The sequence below is a fragment of the Eleutherodactylus coqui genome, chromosome 3 (assembly GCF_035609145.1).
Source record: "Eleutherodactylus coqui strain aEleCoq1 chromosome 3, aEleCoq1.hap1, whole genome shotgun sequence".
Taxonomy (NCBI): domain Eukaryota; kingdom Metazoa; phylum Chordata; class Amphibia; order Anura; family Eleutherodactylidae; genus Eleutherodactylus; species Eleutherodactylus coqui.
The window spans coordinates 31,187,742-31,206,120 of record NC_089839.1 but is presented as its reverse complement, the minus strand read 5'-3'; the positions used below and the strand labels follow the sequence as shown (position 1 = coordinate 31,206,120).

The window sequence follows — 18,379 nt, the reverse complement described above, 5'->3', positions numbered from 1 at the left end:
GCAGAACCGCGGCAAATCGGCCCTGTGTGAATGCAGCCTTAAAGCGGTTTTGCTGCAGAAGCAGTTCTTCTGCGGCAAATCCGCTCTGTGTGAACCCAGCCTTAAGCTGCAACTCACTCAGACACCCAGCATTGAACAGTAAAACTGTGACTCACTCAGACACCCCGGACCCAGAGGGGATGAGATCCAGCATGGAGCCACATAGTAGACGAAACCCAGAAATGTGCACAAAATGATACATTTATTATTGAAATTTTTTGTGTTTTTCTGTTTTCTATAAAAGGATTATTCTCGTTACTCGTATGTACACAGTACTGTGTTTTACTCCACAAACTTCTCCTGGGAAGCCCCAGAAAATTCCAATAAAAATAAACTGCACACAAGCACAACAAAAAATAAAAAGGAAATCAGAGTAATAACTGAGAAGCCAGAGAAGTGAAGCCACCTCATAACATCACATCCCCCCTGAGGAGATCTGCAGCAGCAAAATAAAAACAAAACAAAAAAAACACCCTCCCCTGCCCGATAGTGGGGTGTAACCCTGACCCCATCCACATCATGTTTGGGAGATGAGGCAGCCGAGACTACCCCCTGACAAACCCATTGAATGCCTCACTAGGCGGGTAGTCAGTGGGTGACCCTGGCATATAGCACTTGCAGCACACATCTTGGCAACATCCTGCAGCCCACTTCCCATCCTTGCGGAGCTAGCTCTGGGCTTCTTGCTAATGTCCGACTCATTCCACCCGCAGTCCTTCAGGGGAATGTACGATGCCACATCTGCTCCGCACTCCTCATTTGGGGCTCAAGTCATGCCCTCTGTTCCTAAGAGTAGAGCAATCAATATAAAGAGGAGTAAAGAAAAAGCAAAGTTCCCAGTCAGCTTCACCCCTCAAGACATGCCGTGAGTGCAGGGAGTTGGACACCAACCATGTAATGGCCACCAGCAAGTCTTGGGGCTCATGTATGAAAACTCCTAGGGGGAAGCAGCCGCTGCCATGGTAGTAGCTTTACATGTTGGGTTCTAATGGTCAGGGCCTTCACACCTGACCCTAGGTTCTTTCCGGGCTGCGGTTCTATTAACGACCTGAGTTTAATGTATTCATAACCTGAAATCGCCCTATTAAAAGGGCACCAGACTGAACTGACCAGAGATGACCCTAAACCCTCTGCGTTGCCCCACCATTAACAGAGCGGAGGGCCCAAATCCAGAGTTTTACACTGAACCTCTGAAAACCTCGAATCGTCTAGAACGTCATGCACTCAGACATTTTTACATACGGTGTACCAGGATTGTCATCCATGTCCACGCAGATGCCCCATGATAACAACATACTCATAGCATTGGGGTAAGGGGCTACTGAACATCAGACCACTAAAGGCGATATTAATGGCACCCATGGAGAGAAGTTGGCTCAAGTTAACACTTTTATCATAGGTCCTATCACGGTTCTTTCATGAACCCTACTAGTGCCTTCCACCAATGCTTTCCTCCAAACTGTAGCCAAGGAAAAGTGGTGGCATTCTCCTTGATAGCCAAGCAGACTGCGGTTCTTGTTAAGAGACCGTTCTACATCATAGATGTTCTGACCGATGGTGACACTTATCCTCAGCTAGGGTCCGTTCACATCAGCAGAGGTGGGAACTCTTGGAACCTCCATCGCCAATTTCCGCTGATCAACAGGACAAACTAGAGCTGTCAAGTCCATCAAAATGCTGTATGGCCGACCAGAAACCGAACAGACCCTAATTACAGCCAGTGGGGTCCCTTCAGCACAGGCCGGTCATAGAACATTCCCATTTAGTCAGAGCTTGACGTTTTCTGCTCCCGCTTATGTGAACGAGCCCTAATTCTTAGGGGTACATCTGCCACCCCATAACACATGGTCAGTGCCAGGACGTAGGACTGTCCATCATCAACATCATGACCATGTAGGACACCAAAGGGGTGAATTATCCGCACGCGGCATAAATGCTTTGATTTACATGAGCGATTATTTCAGCTACACAGAAACCCCTCAGAATGTGCTATTTTTTGGGGCCTGTTAAAAAAACAAAACAAAAAAAAAACAACAACAATCGCCTGAGGATACGATTTTCATCCGAGTCCGATGCGATTCTTAAAATTTTTCCTATTGCCACAACATGCAATTTTCACATATGAAAATCTTATGGGCGGCGATGCATTTTTCTTGCAAAACACTCTAGTGGCATTTATAGAATATAGGGGGCAGTCAGGAGCCGGTGAACCACTATCCCATCCCAGTATGGGTTTTCCCATTGGCAAAGGGTGAAGGCAACGAATTGGGTTCCGTGAACTGCAGCGACAGCGGGAACTGGTAAGAGAACTACTGCTGTGCAACAGGAGCTTCATGCAAAGAACCAGAACATCAGCGACCAAACATTGTGAAATTCACTTAAATAAAAAACACGTGAAGTGAGGGGGGGGGGGGGGGGAGTGCATCTTAGGGCTCAATTGTGGATTTAGAGTCGTTAAAGATTAAAGATGGCCACACAGCTTCTTTGACTACTGCTGCATACGAATCCTCAGTGTGCAGGACGGTACACGCCCCTCCGACTGTCCAATTACAGCAGTGTGTAGCATCTTAGACTAATACTCAGTAGTCAAAGAAATCATCTTTACCATTTTTCTTAATGTGTTTTTGGAAATAAAGACTTTTTGAAATTTGTGTTCATTACAAATATCTGATTGTTTGGCTTCTATGCTTGTATTGTGTTCAAAGACACTGCAGCCTGGAGGACTGAACTCTTAGCCAATTCTGTCAGGGTAAACTGCCCACTCTTCCCCCAGTCTGCTCCCTTGTTGTGAACGTGCATTCAAGACCTTTTCACTCACTTTTTACAGAGGGGTGTATGACAGTACGTGGTGGTGGTGATGGGGGGGGGGGGGGGGGGGGGTGAGGAAATGGTGGAGGAAATCAGAGAAAGTTGCTGTTACCGCTGTAATTCACTCTCGGTGAATTGTCTGTGCTTATCAGTAGGGAAGGGTTAATGACCAGCATCTACAGAGTGAGGATGTAGAGACAGCTGTGTAGTATTGAGTGGGTGGGGTTATGCTACACAGCCTCTGAAAGGGAGAGCTGAGCTTGTGTGTAATCATAAGGGAGAGCAGCTAATCAGTGCCGTGAACCAGAAACGGAAATCTAGCAGAGCCTGCAAACCAAGTATGGTGCTTTCTAAAGGTGTAAGAAGGAAATCTCAATGCAAAAAAAAAAAAATTATAAAATTAAATAAGCACATCATTTTTTCAGCAGGGGCTTTGTGCATAAAAAAAAAAAAAAAATAAATAAAAAAAAATCAATACACACATCTTGTAAAGGTTTCCATAGCCTTTTAAAGGGGGTTGTCCAATTATAAACTAGTCTGAGGCTAGTCAAAGGATGATATATCAATATTAAGAGTGGCAGGGATCCGTTAACAAAAAAAAAAGCCATCAAGGAGCCGTTTGCACTCATGCACTGAGCTTATTTGTGCAGGAAGCAGACAGCTCTGTTCTCACTGCAGTGGCCAGACTTGGCATTACAGGCCAAATTCAGACTTATTACTTCAATGCCTGCACTACTATAACTCATAGCTGCAGTGTGAATGGAGCAGTCTGCTTCCTGCAGAAATCAGCTCAGTGCAGGAAGGCAAAAAGCTCAAAAAAGGAGGTCCTAGGAACCAGACTCCCACCAATCTAATATGGATGTCGCCGATAGTAGGCCGGCCATAGTTCACAACTGGATAACCCCTTTAGGCTTCAACGACCTTGAGCCCCTACAAAGCCATGACTGAATAGGGTAAAAGTTTAGGGGCCGTGGCCTCCAGTCACAGAGTTTCTGAAGTGTAGTTGATAACTGCAGTAGTCACATGGCTGTATTAATACTAAAGGACTTGTAGCGTCGAACATAGCACCACTTCAGCCTTCCCTACCGAATACGTTGCAGCATGGGGCAGATCAAGGCCATTTGATACGGACTAGGTCGTAGATCTTGTCTGTTCCTACAAATGTGGTCTCTTCCCTGAGATAGGTCTACAGTCACATCATCTAACATCTGCCAGGGCACGGACTGATGTTTAGTGCGTATTTCAGAATGCATTTTAGGAACGGTCGCTTACAGCCAAACTATTTTACGGGGCGGATGATGCAGTTTTAAGCCACATTCACACATAGGCATGACCTTCATGTGACCAGCCAATCACATTCCATAGAGATTCTGGTGCATCTATAACACTGCGCTCAACTCCACGAGGATACGCAACCCCCACTCTATCTCCCGCATCAATGTAAATGCCATGAGTATAAAGAAAACTGCATTCAAGGGTCAGGAACCACTAGGCGGAATACTGGACAGTATGAAGACCAGCGACTAACAGCGAGAAGGGGATCCATTTCTGCAGCGCTTCCAAGGGCCACGGCCACTTCCAACTTTTGAATCAGAAGCATGTAATTCAGGCATGAGGCACTTAGAACAGGGTTGGATGGTGACTCCAACCTCGCTCTATGCTCATTACCCTGTAAATACACCCTTTAATGACCCTCCAGGTAGCAGCCACCATGCAGCTCCAGGTCGTAGGCGTTCATGCAGCCGATTCATTACCAGACCTTGTGGGGGCGGAAGGTTGGGGGAGATTTGACCTTTGCCTAAGCAAATGCACTGGGAAGACATGGCGAGGTTGCTAGATGAAGCTGACTGAGGCCTCAAGATGGCGGTGCCCAGAATTACAGTACACGTGATCAGAAAGGCTTAGAAATACTGACGGGTGCTAGAACGCAAAGGCTGTAGTGCCACAACATCGGAGAGCTAATGGTTTACCCATCCTGGCTTAGGACTGTTGGCAGATAGCAAAGGGTGTGGCTTCTGGCCAGGGAAGGGTTAAGTGATTACTGACTTTTTTTTCCTTTCATTATAAAAGCAGATAAAAACGATCACATGATCAGACTTCTAAAACAGGCCAGGCCCCATGGCACGCACTCCTGATCACGGCCCGGCCCCTGCGCCCCTCCTTACATAAATACTGAGGATTCAGACTTAGAAAAATAAAAGGATTTGTCTCCTTTCCCTTAATAAAACTATTTTTTTTTTCTTGGGCCGGGGGTCTTCTCCCCTCCGCCCGCAGTATAACAGTATATAGTGATCCTGTACTCCCATCATGTTCAGTGCAAAAAGCCATCTCATCCAAGGGCCACGCAATATACAGGGGGCCCCAGTGACCCCTAGATGCCAAGCTCTGAGCAACTCCTATTAGAAGGAGCTGTGATCTTTGGGTGGGATGAACACACGGACCCCCTCCCTGCCGGCTGCACACAAGAGCCATCCGCGGGGGAGGAGGAGTATAAAATAAAAGTGAAAAGGCATCATTAATAAATAAGTGGCACAGTCTGTATCGTGCGGCAGCGGCGCAATCCGTAAGGTGCAGTCACTCGTTCTTGCTGTTGTGCGTCGTCTCCAGGTTGACCACTTGGAGCTCGGTCAGGTTACTGCTGCTGCCTGACTGCTGGCCGATGACTGCCATCTGGTGAACAAGACAGAAATGACAGGTCAGACTCCAAAATTGAGACGGTTATTCCACTAGAGGGCAGCACAAGGCAGGTGACCAACCTGGTGAAGCTGCACCGCAGTCATGGGAATCTGGACAGTGCCGGACGGCGCGGTGAGGAAAACCTGCTGCACACCACCTGCGGAGGAAACAAAAAAAGGGGGAGTGTGAGAAAACGCACCAGTGGGATGTGAAGATGCACCCCCATACGAGTACTATATGCCACGGTCAGGGCAGGTCTCCATACACAGTGAACACTATACACAGCCATGCAGTCGGTCTTACCCTGATCCTGGGAGTGGGACACCTGCATCGGGGGGCCCGAGGAGAAGGCATTGAGCACTGCCAGACTCCCATCTGCCAAACCCTGAGTGGGAGCATACATGACGGCGTGTGGGCTGGGGTACATCATGTGACCGCTGACAGTCGTGGGCACAGAGGAGGTCATGATAGCAGCAGGGAGGGTCACTAATGGAAGAGACGGGTAGTATACGATCAGTGGGTGTCATACCAGGACCTCCACCACCCCCCAAACACACCACACACACAGCTCACCTGTTCCACTCGATGACGTCTGGACCAGGTCAGAGCTGCTGTCACTGGATGGAGACGCCTGGGTGGCTGGGTGCACCTGGATTGTCTGAACTGGGACCTGCTGAGTGACAGCACCCCCTGCTGGAGAGGAGATTACAATATTTTACAACCTTCACAACAGGGAGGGGGGTTGTGATGGCCAGCTCTGGGGCAGAAGACTTACCAGACATCAGTGTGAAGCCTGTGGGGAGCTGCATGAGACCCCCTGAACTCATGGCTCCCCCCTCAGTTTTCAGGATGGTTCCATTGGCACTGGTGACAGGTGCCAGGTAGTTTGTGATGGGGAAGGAGTGCCCGCTAGTGACCTGCATGGAGGTGGATGTGGTGGGGGCAGTCTGGATGCTGGAAGTGCCAGGAAGGTTGGACACCGTGAACGACGGCTTCAAAGAATCCTGGGAAAGAGAAGGAGAAAAAAAAAACGACTGCAGCGCCAATTAATAGTATGTGCCCCCTCCCAGGGTTGAACGCCATTGGGAAGGGTCTCCTGGGAGAAAGGAGAAGTGACTGCAGTGCCAGCTATTATAGTGGTAGACCAATACCGGGAAACGTCTCAAAGATCTCAGACGTACCCCCAGATAACCAATCACTACCACATTATATAGCAGAAGGCTCCCTCACTCCTGCCCAGCGCCCATCTGATCCATGTTTAGTACTACAGCTCAGTCCCACAGCAGAGACCCTTCAGGGTTGTTCCTACCCCCCTGCCACACCGACTAGAACCCAGTACTGAAAACATCAAAACCCACCAAAGCACCCAAACAGACAGGATGAAAACTGTAATGCCTAATAGATCCTGTGGGGGTGCTGCAAGGATAAAGAGCACTTATTGTAGGGGGTGACACAAACTATGGAGAAAGTTCTTGCAGTTCAGATACATTGGGAGTTTTTCTGCATGGTTTGGAACACACAGAAGTTGTCGGACGCTCTCAGTCTGGCGGTCACACCGTCAGTTCGGGATTTGTACCCAGTAAAGGGGTGATGGGCGAAGGGGGGGTGGGGAGGAGAATTTGGTTGTACTTATTGCTGCCCAGACTTGAGTGTAAAGGGCGCCAATACTTTTGCATGAGGATGATCTGCGAGTATGAAGAGACATCTGGAAGGGCTCTCTTCTCCATGGAGAGCAGCTGGTAGGGACTGCTGGGGTGAGGACAGCTGCAGCAACAGTGGACGGGTGGAGGTCTTCTGTCTGGTCAGTGTCCGGGACGCCCCCACAGCCCACCCATCACATGCCACAGCGACCTGACAAGGTCACATACTAAAAATATAACATGAGGGGAACAAAGCCGCATCATGTCAGGGGACATCAAGAACGACAGTCAACACCACCCTGTAGCACAGCGAGGTCTTCACACCCCAGAACAGCTGGCAAGGGTCATTATGTGAAAACCAGAGCAAGAACTGCCCAATTACATGGGTGGAGCCACAACAGGCGATAACCGAGGCGTGCCTCAAAGGGGAGAAGACCAATGTGTGCCCTCCTAACGGTGTGCCAAGCCAGACTGCTACCTACTGCTGTGTATCAGGGCGATAGTAGTCAACTAGTTGCTTCTGTGAAACGCACCAGGAATAAACTCATGCCTGTAATGTGAGACCCCCAGACTGTCACCCGACCCACCGGCATGAGGCCACATCACAGTCGGGGGAGAGGAAACCAGTTGGGGTACAGTCAGGCAGTAGGGGGCACAGGGCATACTAGTGACTGGTCAGAGATAATGGCAGGGCAGTAGGGGGCTGAGTGAGACCTAGAGACTGTCCAGAATCTTAGTAAGGCAAATAGGGAGCACCATATGTCTTAGTGTCTGATCGGGGTACAGGCAGGGCAGTAGAGAGCACAGCGCCTCCTAGTTTCTGGTCAGGAGTGTGCAGCTAGGACAGTTGAAGGCACTGTGTGTTGTAGTGACTGTTCGGTGCTACAGGTGGGCCAGTATGGGGCACAGTCCATAGTAGTGACTGGTCGGGGTACAGGCAGGGCAGTAGGTAGCAGAGTGCGCCCTAGTAACTGGTCGGAGGTACATTCAGGCCAGTAGGGGGCACAATGCATAGTAGTGACTGATCAGAGTACAGGTAGGCCAGTAGGGGGCACAATGCATAGTAGTGACTGATCAGAGTACAGGTAGGCCAGTAGGGGGCACAGTGCATCACAGTGACTGGTCAGAGGTACAGGCATCGTAGCATGAAGCACAACGCTATATATTACATAGTTTCATCCAGTGTCTTAAGACCCCAATAACTTTCCCACCATTCACAAGGTGGCCCTGTCCCAACTCTATTGCAAGTAGATATGAAGACTCACCCAGTATAGTACTAGTTCCTGCACACCCCCTCCAGCCCGACTGCAGAACTCCACCTCCCCCGATGTACTACTAGTGCCCGCAGAACTCTACCTTCCCCCCGATGTACTACTAGTCCCCACAGATCTCCACCTCCCCCCCGATGTACTACTAGTCCCCGCAGAACTCCACCCCCCCCCCCTCGGTGTACTACTAGTTCCTGCACACACCCCAGTCCGGCAGCAGATCTCCACCTCCCCTGGTGTAGTACTAGTTCCTGCCCACTCCCCAGTCTGGCAGCAGATCTCCACCTCCCCCGGTGTAGTACTAGTTCCTGCACACCCCCCAGTCCGGCAGCAGATCTCCACCTCCCCCGGTGTAGTACTAGTTCCTGCCCACTCCCCAGTCTGGCAGCAGATCTCCACCTCCCCCGGTGTAGTACTAGTTCTTGCACACCCCCCAGTCCGGCAGCAGATCTCCACCTCCCCCGGTGTAGTACTAGTTCTTGCACACCCCCCAGTCCGGCAGCAGATCTCCACCTCCCCCAGTGTAGTACTAGTTCTTGCACACCCCCCAGTCCGGCAGCAGATCTCCACCTCCCCCGGTGTAGTACTAGTTCTTGCACACCCCCCAGTCCGGCAGCAGATCTCCACCTCCCCCGGTGTAGTACTAGTTCCTGCACACCCCCCAGTCCGGCAGCAGATCTCCACCTCCCCTGGTGTAGTACTAGTTCTTGCACACCCCCCAGTCCGGCAGCAGATCTCCACCTCCCCCGGTGTAGTACTAGTTCCTGCACACCCCCCAGTCCGGCAGCAGATCTCCACCTCCCCTGGTGTAGTACTAGTTCTTGCACACCCCCCAGTCCGGCAGCAGATCTCCACCTCCCCTGGTGTAGTACTAGTTCCTGCACACCCCCCAGGCCGGCAGCAGATCTCCACCTTCCCCGCTGTAGTATTAGTTCCTGCACACCCCACAGGCCGGCAGCAGATCTCCACCTTCCCCGCTGTAGTATTAGTTCCTGCACACCCCACAGGCCGGCAGCAGATCTCCACCTCCCCTGGTGTAGTGTTTGTTCCCGCAGACCCTCCCCCTCCCATACAGAGACAGCTGCGTCTTATAAGGAATGCGGGGTCCTGCCAGCAGCGCTCTCCTGCTCCTTATAAGGCCACCGAGGAAGAATCACAATTTTATCAATGAGAAGTGAGAGAGACGGAGCGCAGCTGTGTGCTGACAGGAGGAGGGAGGGGAGGAACACCTGTCCCTTGTCTGTTCCCTCACCATTTTTTTTTACCAGTCACATGGAGGGGACGCTGACCACAAGACGCCGCCTGTCATGTACATCACCGAGCCAATACACAAGAAAGCATTCCAGTAAGACTCACATCCCAGCACATACTAGTGCTCCCTGTTATCAGCCAAGCACTTATGATTGTCAGCTCCTGTGGTCAACAGCTTCTACAGCGCAGGCTGTGTAACAAACATATAGAAAAGCTCCTGATAGAGAACAGCAGTTGTCATATGCCAGGGGCCTGTGAAGAATCACCAGGAACAGTGGTGCCCATCATTGTGCCTTGACTGTAGGGAAGCAGTAGTTAGTGTCATCCCAGGAGGAGACAGTAGGGAGCGGAGGGACCCAGCAGACCCCAGGCCGGCACCGCGGGGGGACCCAGCAGACCCCAGGCCGGCACTGCGGGGAGCAGGGAGGTCCAGCATTACCATTAAATCTCACCAGATTCTCCAGTCCACGCTCCTATTACAGAAACTGCTCCAACGCATCTATAGAGAACCATCATCTCAGTAAGAGTTTATCCCCCCAATACACTGCAGTTCTGAGGGCACAGACCACCTTCCCGATGCCGCCTTCCATTATACCCCCGTAGCAGAGGGCACAGACCACCTCTTCAATACCTTCCATTATTCTTCCCTCAAAAGCAGAGCGCACCGACAACCTCCCTTCCATTACATCCCCTCAAATCACCAAAGTGGGTAGCACAGACCTCCCACCTATAGCAGAAGGCACAGACCACCTCCTCGATGCCTTCTTCCATTATACCTTCTACAGACCACCCACCCCTGTACTTCCACCATTCCGTTGCCCACCCGTCATCTCATTTCAGCAGGCTCACCTTGGTTTCTCCACTGCTGTCGGACTCGGACACTTGGTAGGTGAGGTCAGTCTCTTCGAAGCCAGTGGCGCTCATCCGCTGGTCGGTGGAGGGGTCCGAGCGAGGGGGAGAGTCTGGAGAGTTCAGACAAGTCTGTATTAACGCTTTCCCCGTCTCGCTGGTGATCATTGGCTGAAGCTTCCTTGTGGCAAACGTGTAGACGTGTCCGGTCTCACTGGCCACCAGCAGCAGGACCTGCGTCCCCGTCAGTGTGGACAGCTCATACGCCTGCAGGGAGAGAAGGGAAGGGTTAATGATGGGGCACAAGACCAAAATAAACACAGGGACCACATCCCACCCTATGAGAAGATTCTGCAGACCCCCAGAAGCCCCTGCATGTGAGGTCGCAGCTCTCCAGCTATTGGCTGCATGCTGGGAGTTGTAGTCCCACAACAGCTGGAGACCACCACTCTAGCAGAGGACTGAACCCTAGAAGTACCTCCCTACCCAGATGCCATCTCCTTCCTGCCGCTCATCTCATTGTTAGGTCTTGTCAGGAGGTACTGTGGATGCGCCGGCCGTCACGTCAGCGCAGTACAGATTATGCCACGCCGTCGCGAGGCGATGACGTGGATCCTGCAGCCTTTCCACAACGATGATTGTAGAAGTGTCGCAGGTCAGACCGCTACCATTGACTTCGATGTAAGCTGTCCACACGGAGTCCACCTAGAAAAAGAGCATGCTACGATTCCCCCCCTCCGCGAGCAGGACGAAGGGGGAAAAAAAAAAAAACCGCAATTGATTTACGCACGTGGGGAGGAAAAGCTGCTTTCCCACAGCATGCTAGGTCAGGATTTGCTGTGGACTCGAGGCGGGCGCCCGCGCCGGAATCCGCAATGAAACACTGGCCTCTAAATAAGAGGGATGACAACCCGCAGGATCGGAAGTTCTAAAACGTCGGCAGAGTTACAATCCTTCTGTGAACCCGTCCGCTCGGGTTATACCGGCAGATACATCGTTGACTCGCTCACACGACAAGCAAATGAGAACGACTGAACGAGCGCCGATTAAACCGAACGATAAGCGAACGATGATTATTATTCTACATAGAACGGCCGAATGACGATTACCGGCCGTCATATATACACCGGACATCACCGCTCGCTTTTGCCCATTTCAGCGACTTCTCGAACTGTTCAGTCTAAAAGCAGCTTTATACATTATCACACAGGAGGATATAAGGTCAGGGGTCACCGGAGAGGAACGGACAGCAAACCCCTCCAAAGCCAAGATCGGTCCGTAGCGCTAGCTGAAGCCGCCGCGTGGGGGTGCTTTACACAAAGCCATTATCGTTGGATCGTGCGGAACTGAACGATAACCAGTCAGCGCGGGCGCCGGCTGAACGATAACCGGTCAGCGCGGGCGCCGATTGAACGATGACCGGTCAGCGCGGGCGCCGGCTGAACGATAACCGGTCAGCGCGGGCGCCGATTGAACGATAACCGGTCAGCGCGGGCGCCGATTGAACGATAACCGGTCAGCGCTGGCGCCGATTGAACGATAACCGGTCAGCGCGGGCGCCGATTGAACGGTACTTTGTTCGCTTATCGTTCTTCGCTCATTTTATGTTGGCATAACAATCATTTGCCGGTTGTTTCGTGTTAAAAGCAATTGTTCAGTCCTCCGCAAACCCAGGATGGCCAATATCGCCCCCTCCCCCGGCAGCCCAACATGAATTGAATTGAGGCACAAACGGACATCAGTGGAACAGACGAATGAGGACCGAGCAGAACGACCATAACCGAGGCCTTAAAGGGAAGGCGGCACCTAGACTATTACCAAATCCTTCCTAATCTGTTTTTGTTTTCCGATTGTCTAGGGATGGAGGGGGGGGGGGGGGGGGGGGGGGGGGGGGAGTAAGCAACATTTAGAGATGCTTTACTGCAGACCTCATGGGCAATAGGAACCTGTAGCCTGGCGATAATTCACTGGCTTCAATAGGAGTGAGCTGCGAACCGAGTAAGGAGGGGGAGGAGGCGAGCTGTGACTATGACCCGTAGACTTCTATGGAAGAGTGTTGTGGGCATGCTCTGAGACCAATGCAGGGATGGAGAGGTGGTGAGCTGTGACATCACCTATTGTGAATGGTGGATACTCAATTATCCTGCCTGTGATGAAAGGACTGCTGAGAAGTCCTCTGCAGAAATGGAAGGATCGGACATTGAATTTAAAAAAACAAACCCAAACATACATATTGTTAAAGGGGTTGTACCAAAATTACCTTGTACCGCGTATCCTTAGGATAGGTGATAAGTCTGATCAGATTGGGAATGGGAAGGGGGTGACTACTGAAACCGTTCACTGCTCCCAAGAACGTGGGTCCTGCGCCCCCCCTCTTCTCTTTACTGCGGACTAGCTGGACACTTGGCATGCGCGGTGCCGCGCCATTTATTTCATTTCAGCCCCTTTACGCTGGCCATAAACAGAAATGCGTTTTGTTTAGAAAGCGGATGACTGATTTTATATTTGCGCGATCCGACGTACAATCCGACCGCATCAGCAGATCTGGGAGATCTTAAAAAAATAAACACGTAAAGACAGTGAGGCTTCTTTCAGACTAGTGCGACGGCAACAGGAAAACGGAATCCGCTGACCGCACACATTCGTCTAACGGCAGCGCCTAATGGAGCCCGCTGGTTACAATGGAGTCCGTTTTACGGAGCATGGTGCGCCATTTCATCTGGGATTTTCGTGGAAATCAGCAATGCCAGCTCCAAACGCTGATTTATCTCACGACCGCAGCCAGCTGACCATCTCTGGAGGGTCTCCGCACTGGAGATAAGCAACAGAGTAGTGATATTTGGGGACTACAATCAGCTTCTGCCCTGCCAGACAAGGCTGATAACAGAGAGCGATGGACCATCTTACACACAGCACATGCAGAAGAGGTGAATAGGTCACAATTTATGTATAAAAAAGCTGACAAATGAAGTTCCCCAAAACGCTTTACTACAGAGATATGTACCCAGAGGAGAAGGGATGGCGCAGGGCTGTATACGGCACACGTAGGTTCATGTAGAAGTCCACTGCTGTCAATCAATACTGCCACTCTGTGGTCTTCTGCGGTTCTGACAGCGCACACTGATCCCTTCCGGGAGCCCCCCTAAATCTAGTACAGAGCCGCAAGATATCAGGAAAGAGCAGCGCAGACCCCACACACCAACAGGGACCAGACTGGTCAGCACTGACTCTACTGGTCGCCAGAGCCTGACCATAGCTACTGTACCCACTACTGCTGACCATCCTGAACCAATCCTACTACCAGAGACCACACGAGTCGCTAGGGCCTGACCATAGCTACTGTACCCACTACTGCTGACCATCCTGAACCAATCCGACTACCCGAGACCACACGAGTCACTAGGGCCTGACCATAGCTACTGTACCCACTACTGCTGACCATCCTGAACCAATCCTACTACCCGAGACCACACGAGTCGCCAGAGCCTGACCATAGCTACTGTACCCACTACTGCTGCTGCTGACCATCCTGAACCAATCCTACTACCCGAGACCACACGAGTCACTAGATCCTGACCATAGCTACTGTACCCACTACTGCTGACCATCCTGAACCAATCCGACTACCTGAGACCACACGAGTCACTAGGGCCTGACCATAGCTACTGTACCCACTACTGCTGACCATCCTGAACCAATCCTACCACCCGAGACCACACGAGTCACTAGGGCCTGACCATAGCTACTGTACCCACCACTGCTGACCCTCCTGAACCAATCCTATTACCCGAGACCACACGAGTCACTAGGGCCTGACCATAGCTACTGTACCCACCACTGCTGACCCTCCTGAACCAATCCTACTACCCGAGACCACACGAGTTGCCAGAGCCTGACCATAGCTACTGTACCCACTACTGCTGCTGACCATCCTGAACCAATCCTACTACCCGAGACCACACGAGTCACTAGATCCTGACCATAGCTACTGTACCCACTACTGCTGACCATCCTGAACCAATCCTACTACCTGAGACCACACAAGTCACCAGAGCCTGACCATAAGTACTATACCCTTTACCATTGACCACGCAAGACTGACGCACTGAGACCACTAGAGCCTGACTATAGATATTGTACCCACCTCTACTGACTACGTAGAAGTGTTCCAACTACCCAAGCCCATACTAACGACCAAGTCAGACCACTCCAATGACCCTCTAGGGCTCACACCACTACCCAAGACCACAATACCCACCAGAGCACAACCATAAGTGTTGTACCCACCTCCACTAATCATCCAGGACTGATCCCATACCAGAGACCAGTGAGCACAAGAGCCTGACCACAGATACTGTACCCACCACTGCTGATCTATGGCTGATCCTACTCCCCAAAACCACGGTGCCCACCAGAATGACCATCCAGTGGCTGTTCCCATGCCCACAACATAGAAACTATACCCAGCACTGCTGACCCCAGTACCCGAGACCACACTGACCATCCCAGCAGGAGCTGCTGACCACCGATTTACCCCTACATTGTCACAAAGAGATTTTAGTATTTTAGCATTGATAAAAAGTCATGATGTAGCAGGAGATCCCCAATGAGAGTCTCCTACAAGACCTTCACCAACAGGACAGGCCATGACAGCAAAGGTCACCAAAGACAGACATCTACAGGACCTTCACCAACAGGACAGGCCACAGCAGGTCACCAGTGGCTGACATCTACAGGACCTTCACCAACAGGACAGGCCACAGCAGGTCACCAGTGGCTGACATCTACAGGGCCTTCACCAACAGGACAGGCCACAGCAGGTCACCAGTGGCTGACATCTACAGGGCCTTCACCAACAGGACAGGCCACAGCAGGTCACCAGTGGCTGACATCTACAGGGCCTTCACCAACAGGACAGGCCACAGCAGGTCACCAATGGCTGACATCTACAGGACCTTCTAATGTCAATCCTTTTACTTAAACAGCGCAGGTCCAGGCCCAACCCAAAACAATTACATTAGTAATGCCCTGCAGGCCCGCGGCGGACATGCTGCATTTCTCAAGCTTCCTCATAGGGTGAGATGTTACATCAGTGATGATCCCACAATACACGCGGTTCTTCAGGGGTCGAGCCTGGACATATTTGGGACGAGGACATAGTGGCATTGATGCTGCACTGATCTTTTATCTTGAGGTCACTCCACATGTCACCTGCGTAGGGACAGTCACATGACCACAAGTAGCCACATGACATCGCTGGCCAGAACTGTGCAGGCTTTATTGTGGCACTACTGGCTGACTCTGAAGCTTCAGCGGCGGTCCATGAGAACACATGGGGCGGTCCGTGATCATGAGGACCCCAGCTGTCGCTCCGTGCGCCCAGAGATGTCCCCTCGCACTGGTCACAGGGTCCAGCAACCTCCACAGCTCTGAATGCTATATAGGATGACGGTCACGACTAAGAGGGGAGGACGTCAACAACAACAGTACAGCCCACTGCAAGCGTCAGAGGGGTTACTGTGCAAGGGTCGGCCGACAGCCATCAGGGCTTCCAGAGTAACTTATGTGGATCTGACAGGAGATGGAACCACCCCATCATCAAGCCTGAAGCCAACAGCAGCCTCCGACCCCACGAGTGCAACCACCGCCAGTCTCTGCAGTGTAAACCCCACAACTGCTGGGGGTCCCTAGTGTTAGAGACCCCCATCACCACGTTAGAGCCACCCCCAGAGTAAGAGCTCACTATCCCCATGTTAAACACTCCACAGTCGGAGCCCCCCACCCATCAGACACAGAGACCCCATCCCTATGTTAGAGCCCCACACCCCAAGAGTCAGGGACCAACACCACAAGGAAGGGCTCCCAATCACCATGTTAGAGCCCCCTATCCCTAGACCCCCCCCCTAAAAGTCAGAGCCCCCCCCCGATCAGAATGTTAGCACCCCCCCACCACTAACCCCCCCAGTCAGCCCCCCCCCCTCCCCTATGTTAGAGCCGCGGGACAGCACACGCCACTAGCCCCCCAGAGTCAGCACCCCCCCCCCCTCTATGTTAGAGCACCCCCCCAGTATGTTAACACCCCATCAGTATATTAGAGCCCCCAGCACCAGACCACCCCCCCCCTATCAGTATGTAAGCACCCAACCCCTCAGAGTAAGCAACCCCCACTAGCCCCCCAGTCAGTACCCCCACAACCAGACCCCCAGAATCAGCACCCCCCACTAGTATGTTAGAGCCCCAGGTCAGCGCCCCACCACAACCAGCCCCCCAGAGTCAGCAACCCCCACTAGCCCCCCAGTCGGTACCCCCCATCTCTGGTAGCACGCCCACAACCAGACCCCCCAGAATCAGCACCCCCACCAGTATATCAGCCCCCCAGAGTCAGCACCCCCCACTAGTATGTTAGAGCCCCAAGTCAGCCCCCCACCAGTACATTAGCGCCCCCCAGAGTCAGCACGTTAGTGCCCCCCACCACCAGCGCCCCAGAGTCAGCACCCCCCACTAGTATGTTAGAGCCCCCCACCTGTACATTAGAGCCCCCCAGAGTCAGCGCCCCCCACCAGTACATTAGAGCCCCCCACCAGTACATTAGAGCCCCCCACCAGTACATTAGAGCCCCCCACCAGTACATTAGAGCCCCCCACCAGTACATTAGAGCCCCCCACCAGTACATTAGCGCCCCCCACCTTCTTCATGATGCCGGTCTTCCTCTTGCTGAACGTCGTGTACCTCCGCAGTTTGTTATCGATGAACTCCATCTTGATCTTGACTCGGCCGCGGGTCTTCTTGCCGGGTTTGGCCCCCGACACCCCCCCGCTGCCCCCGGGATATCCTCCGGCAACAGCCCCGGGGCCCCCCGGCTCCGGCACCCCGAGCTCCAGCTCTGTCAGTCCGCGCTTCACCCCCCGGGACACGGCTGGAGACTCGTCGTCGTCCCCGGAGTCCGAGGTGGCCTCACTGCCGCTGTACACCACTCCGCTGCCCGGCGTCATCTCATAGCGGGGACCTCCTTGCGGCCTCCCCCGGCCCGGAGAGCCTCCGTTCCCGGCTCTACGAGGCAGCGCCATCCCGGGGTTCCGGCCTAGAGACGAACCGTTCCCCGGGGAGGCCCCGGCCTGGCTGGGAAGCATGCCCCCGCTCACCGACGGCTGCGGACGGTCCCTGCGCCCATCAATTCCCGCAACGCGCCGGGCTGCTGCTGCGGAGGCTCCGTGCTGTGGCCCCGGCTCCGCCGCTGTCCCGGGCTCTGCAGCTTTAGTCCGGCTTCCCCGCGAAACCGCGCCTCAACCAATCACAAGCGGCGCACGGACCAGTGACAGCGAATCCTTCCGCTCCAGCCGAGACTATTTCCCCTTGCCTGACTGCAGAGGCCGAGGCGCACGGATCCCGCTCACCGCTGAAGAACTATTTTCAGCCATATAAAGCGATTCAATGTTTCCTTTTATGGAAAAGCCTTTCCTTATATGGTGAGTCACCGCTCCACATGCTCATTGGCTGAAACCCGGACAAAGCAAACCTCTGATTGGACGGCTGTCGGAAGAAGGCGGGCTTATCGGTGCCTTGCATGACGTCACAGAGCCAAGAGACCGGCGGGCGGCAGGACGCCAAATGTGACAGGGGCCGACCTGAGGGAAACTTCTAGGCCCCGCCCCTCACTGCCCACAAGCGGGGCCCCCAAACACCGGCCCCAGTCAGGGGCCCCCCACGAGCCTGCTACTCCTGCCTAGGGCACCTCATTGCACACAATTACCTGTATCACAGTTGTAGGGTTCTGTATATCACTTGGGTTGCCGCCTTTTTCACCAAAAAAATACCAGTCAAGCTAAAGGGGCGTGGTCTGTGGGCGTG

The 18,379-nt window shown here is 52.8% G+C and overlaps 1 protein-coding gene across 4 annotated transcripts; it reads right to left on the bottom strand.

Moving 5' to 3' along the window:
• Positions 1–222: 222 nt before the first annotated feature.
• On the bottom strand, positions 223–17,825 carry SRF (serum response factor). Of its 4 annotated transcripts, none has more exons than XM_066595433.1 (7): positions 17,218–17,825; positions 10,532–10,798; positions 6,299–6,557; positions 6,097–6,216; positions 5,827–6,009; positions 5,604–5,680; positions 223–5,517 (listed from the first exon to the last, which is right to left on the bottom strand). In XM_066595433.1, exons 1-7 carry the CDS (start codon positions 17,659–17,661, stop codon positions 5,422–5,424), a joined length of 1,446 nt encoding a protein of 481 aa, XP_066451530.1. In that variant the 5' UTR covers positions 17,662–17,825; the 3' UTR covers positions 223–5,421. The 4 variants fall into 4 exon arrangements, with proteins under 4 accessions (XP_066451530.1, XP_066451532.1, XP_066451533.1 ...); XM_066595435.1 differs by having other exon boundaries at positions 6,097–6,213; XM_066595436.1 differs by having other exon boundaries at positions 6,299–6,527; positions 17,218–17,824.
• Between the last annotated feature and the right edge of the window lie 554 nt (positions 17,826–18,379).

What these genes read in the sequence shown, in the direction of transcription:
- SRF (XM_066595433.1), bottom strand. Translation starts at nt 17,661, where the DNA reads ATGCTTCCCAGCCAGGCCGGGGCCTCCCCGGGGAACGGTTCGTCTCTA. An exon ending in ACAGCAGTGGAGAAACCAAG is followed by an intron (nt 6,558 to 10,531) that starts GTGAGCCTGCTG and finishes TTGGCGCTGCAG; the next exon opens with TCGTTTTTTTTTTCTCCTTC. An exon ending in CTGCGGTGCAGCTTCACCAG is followed by an intron (nt 5,518 to 5,603) that starts GTTGGTCACCTG and finishes CTTGTTCACCAG; the next exon opens with ATGGCAGTCATCGGCCAGCA.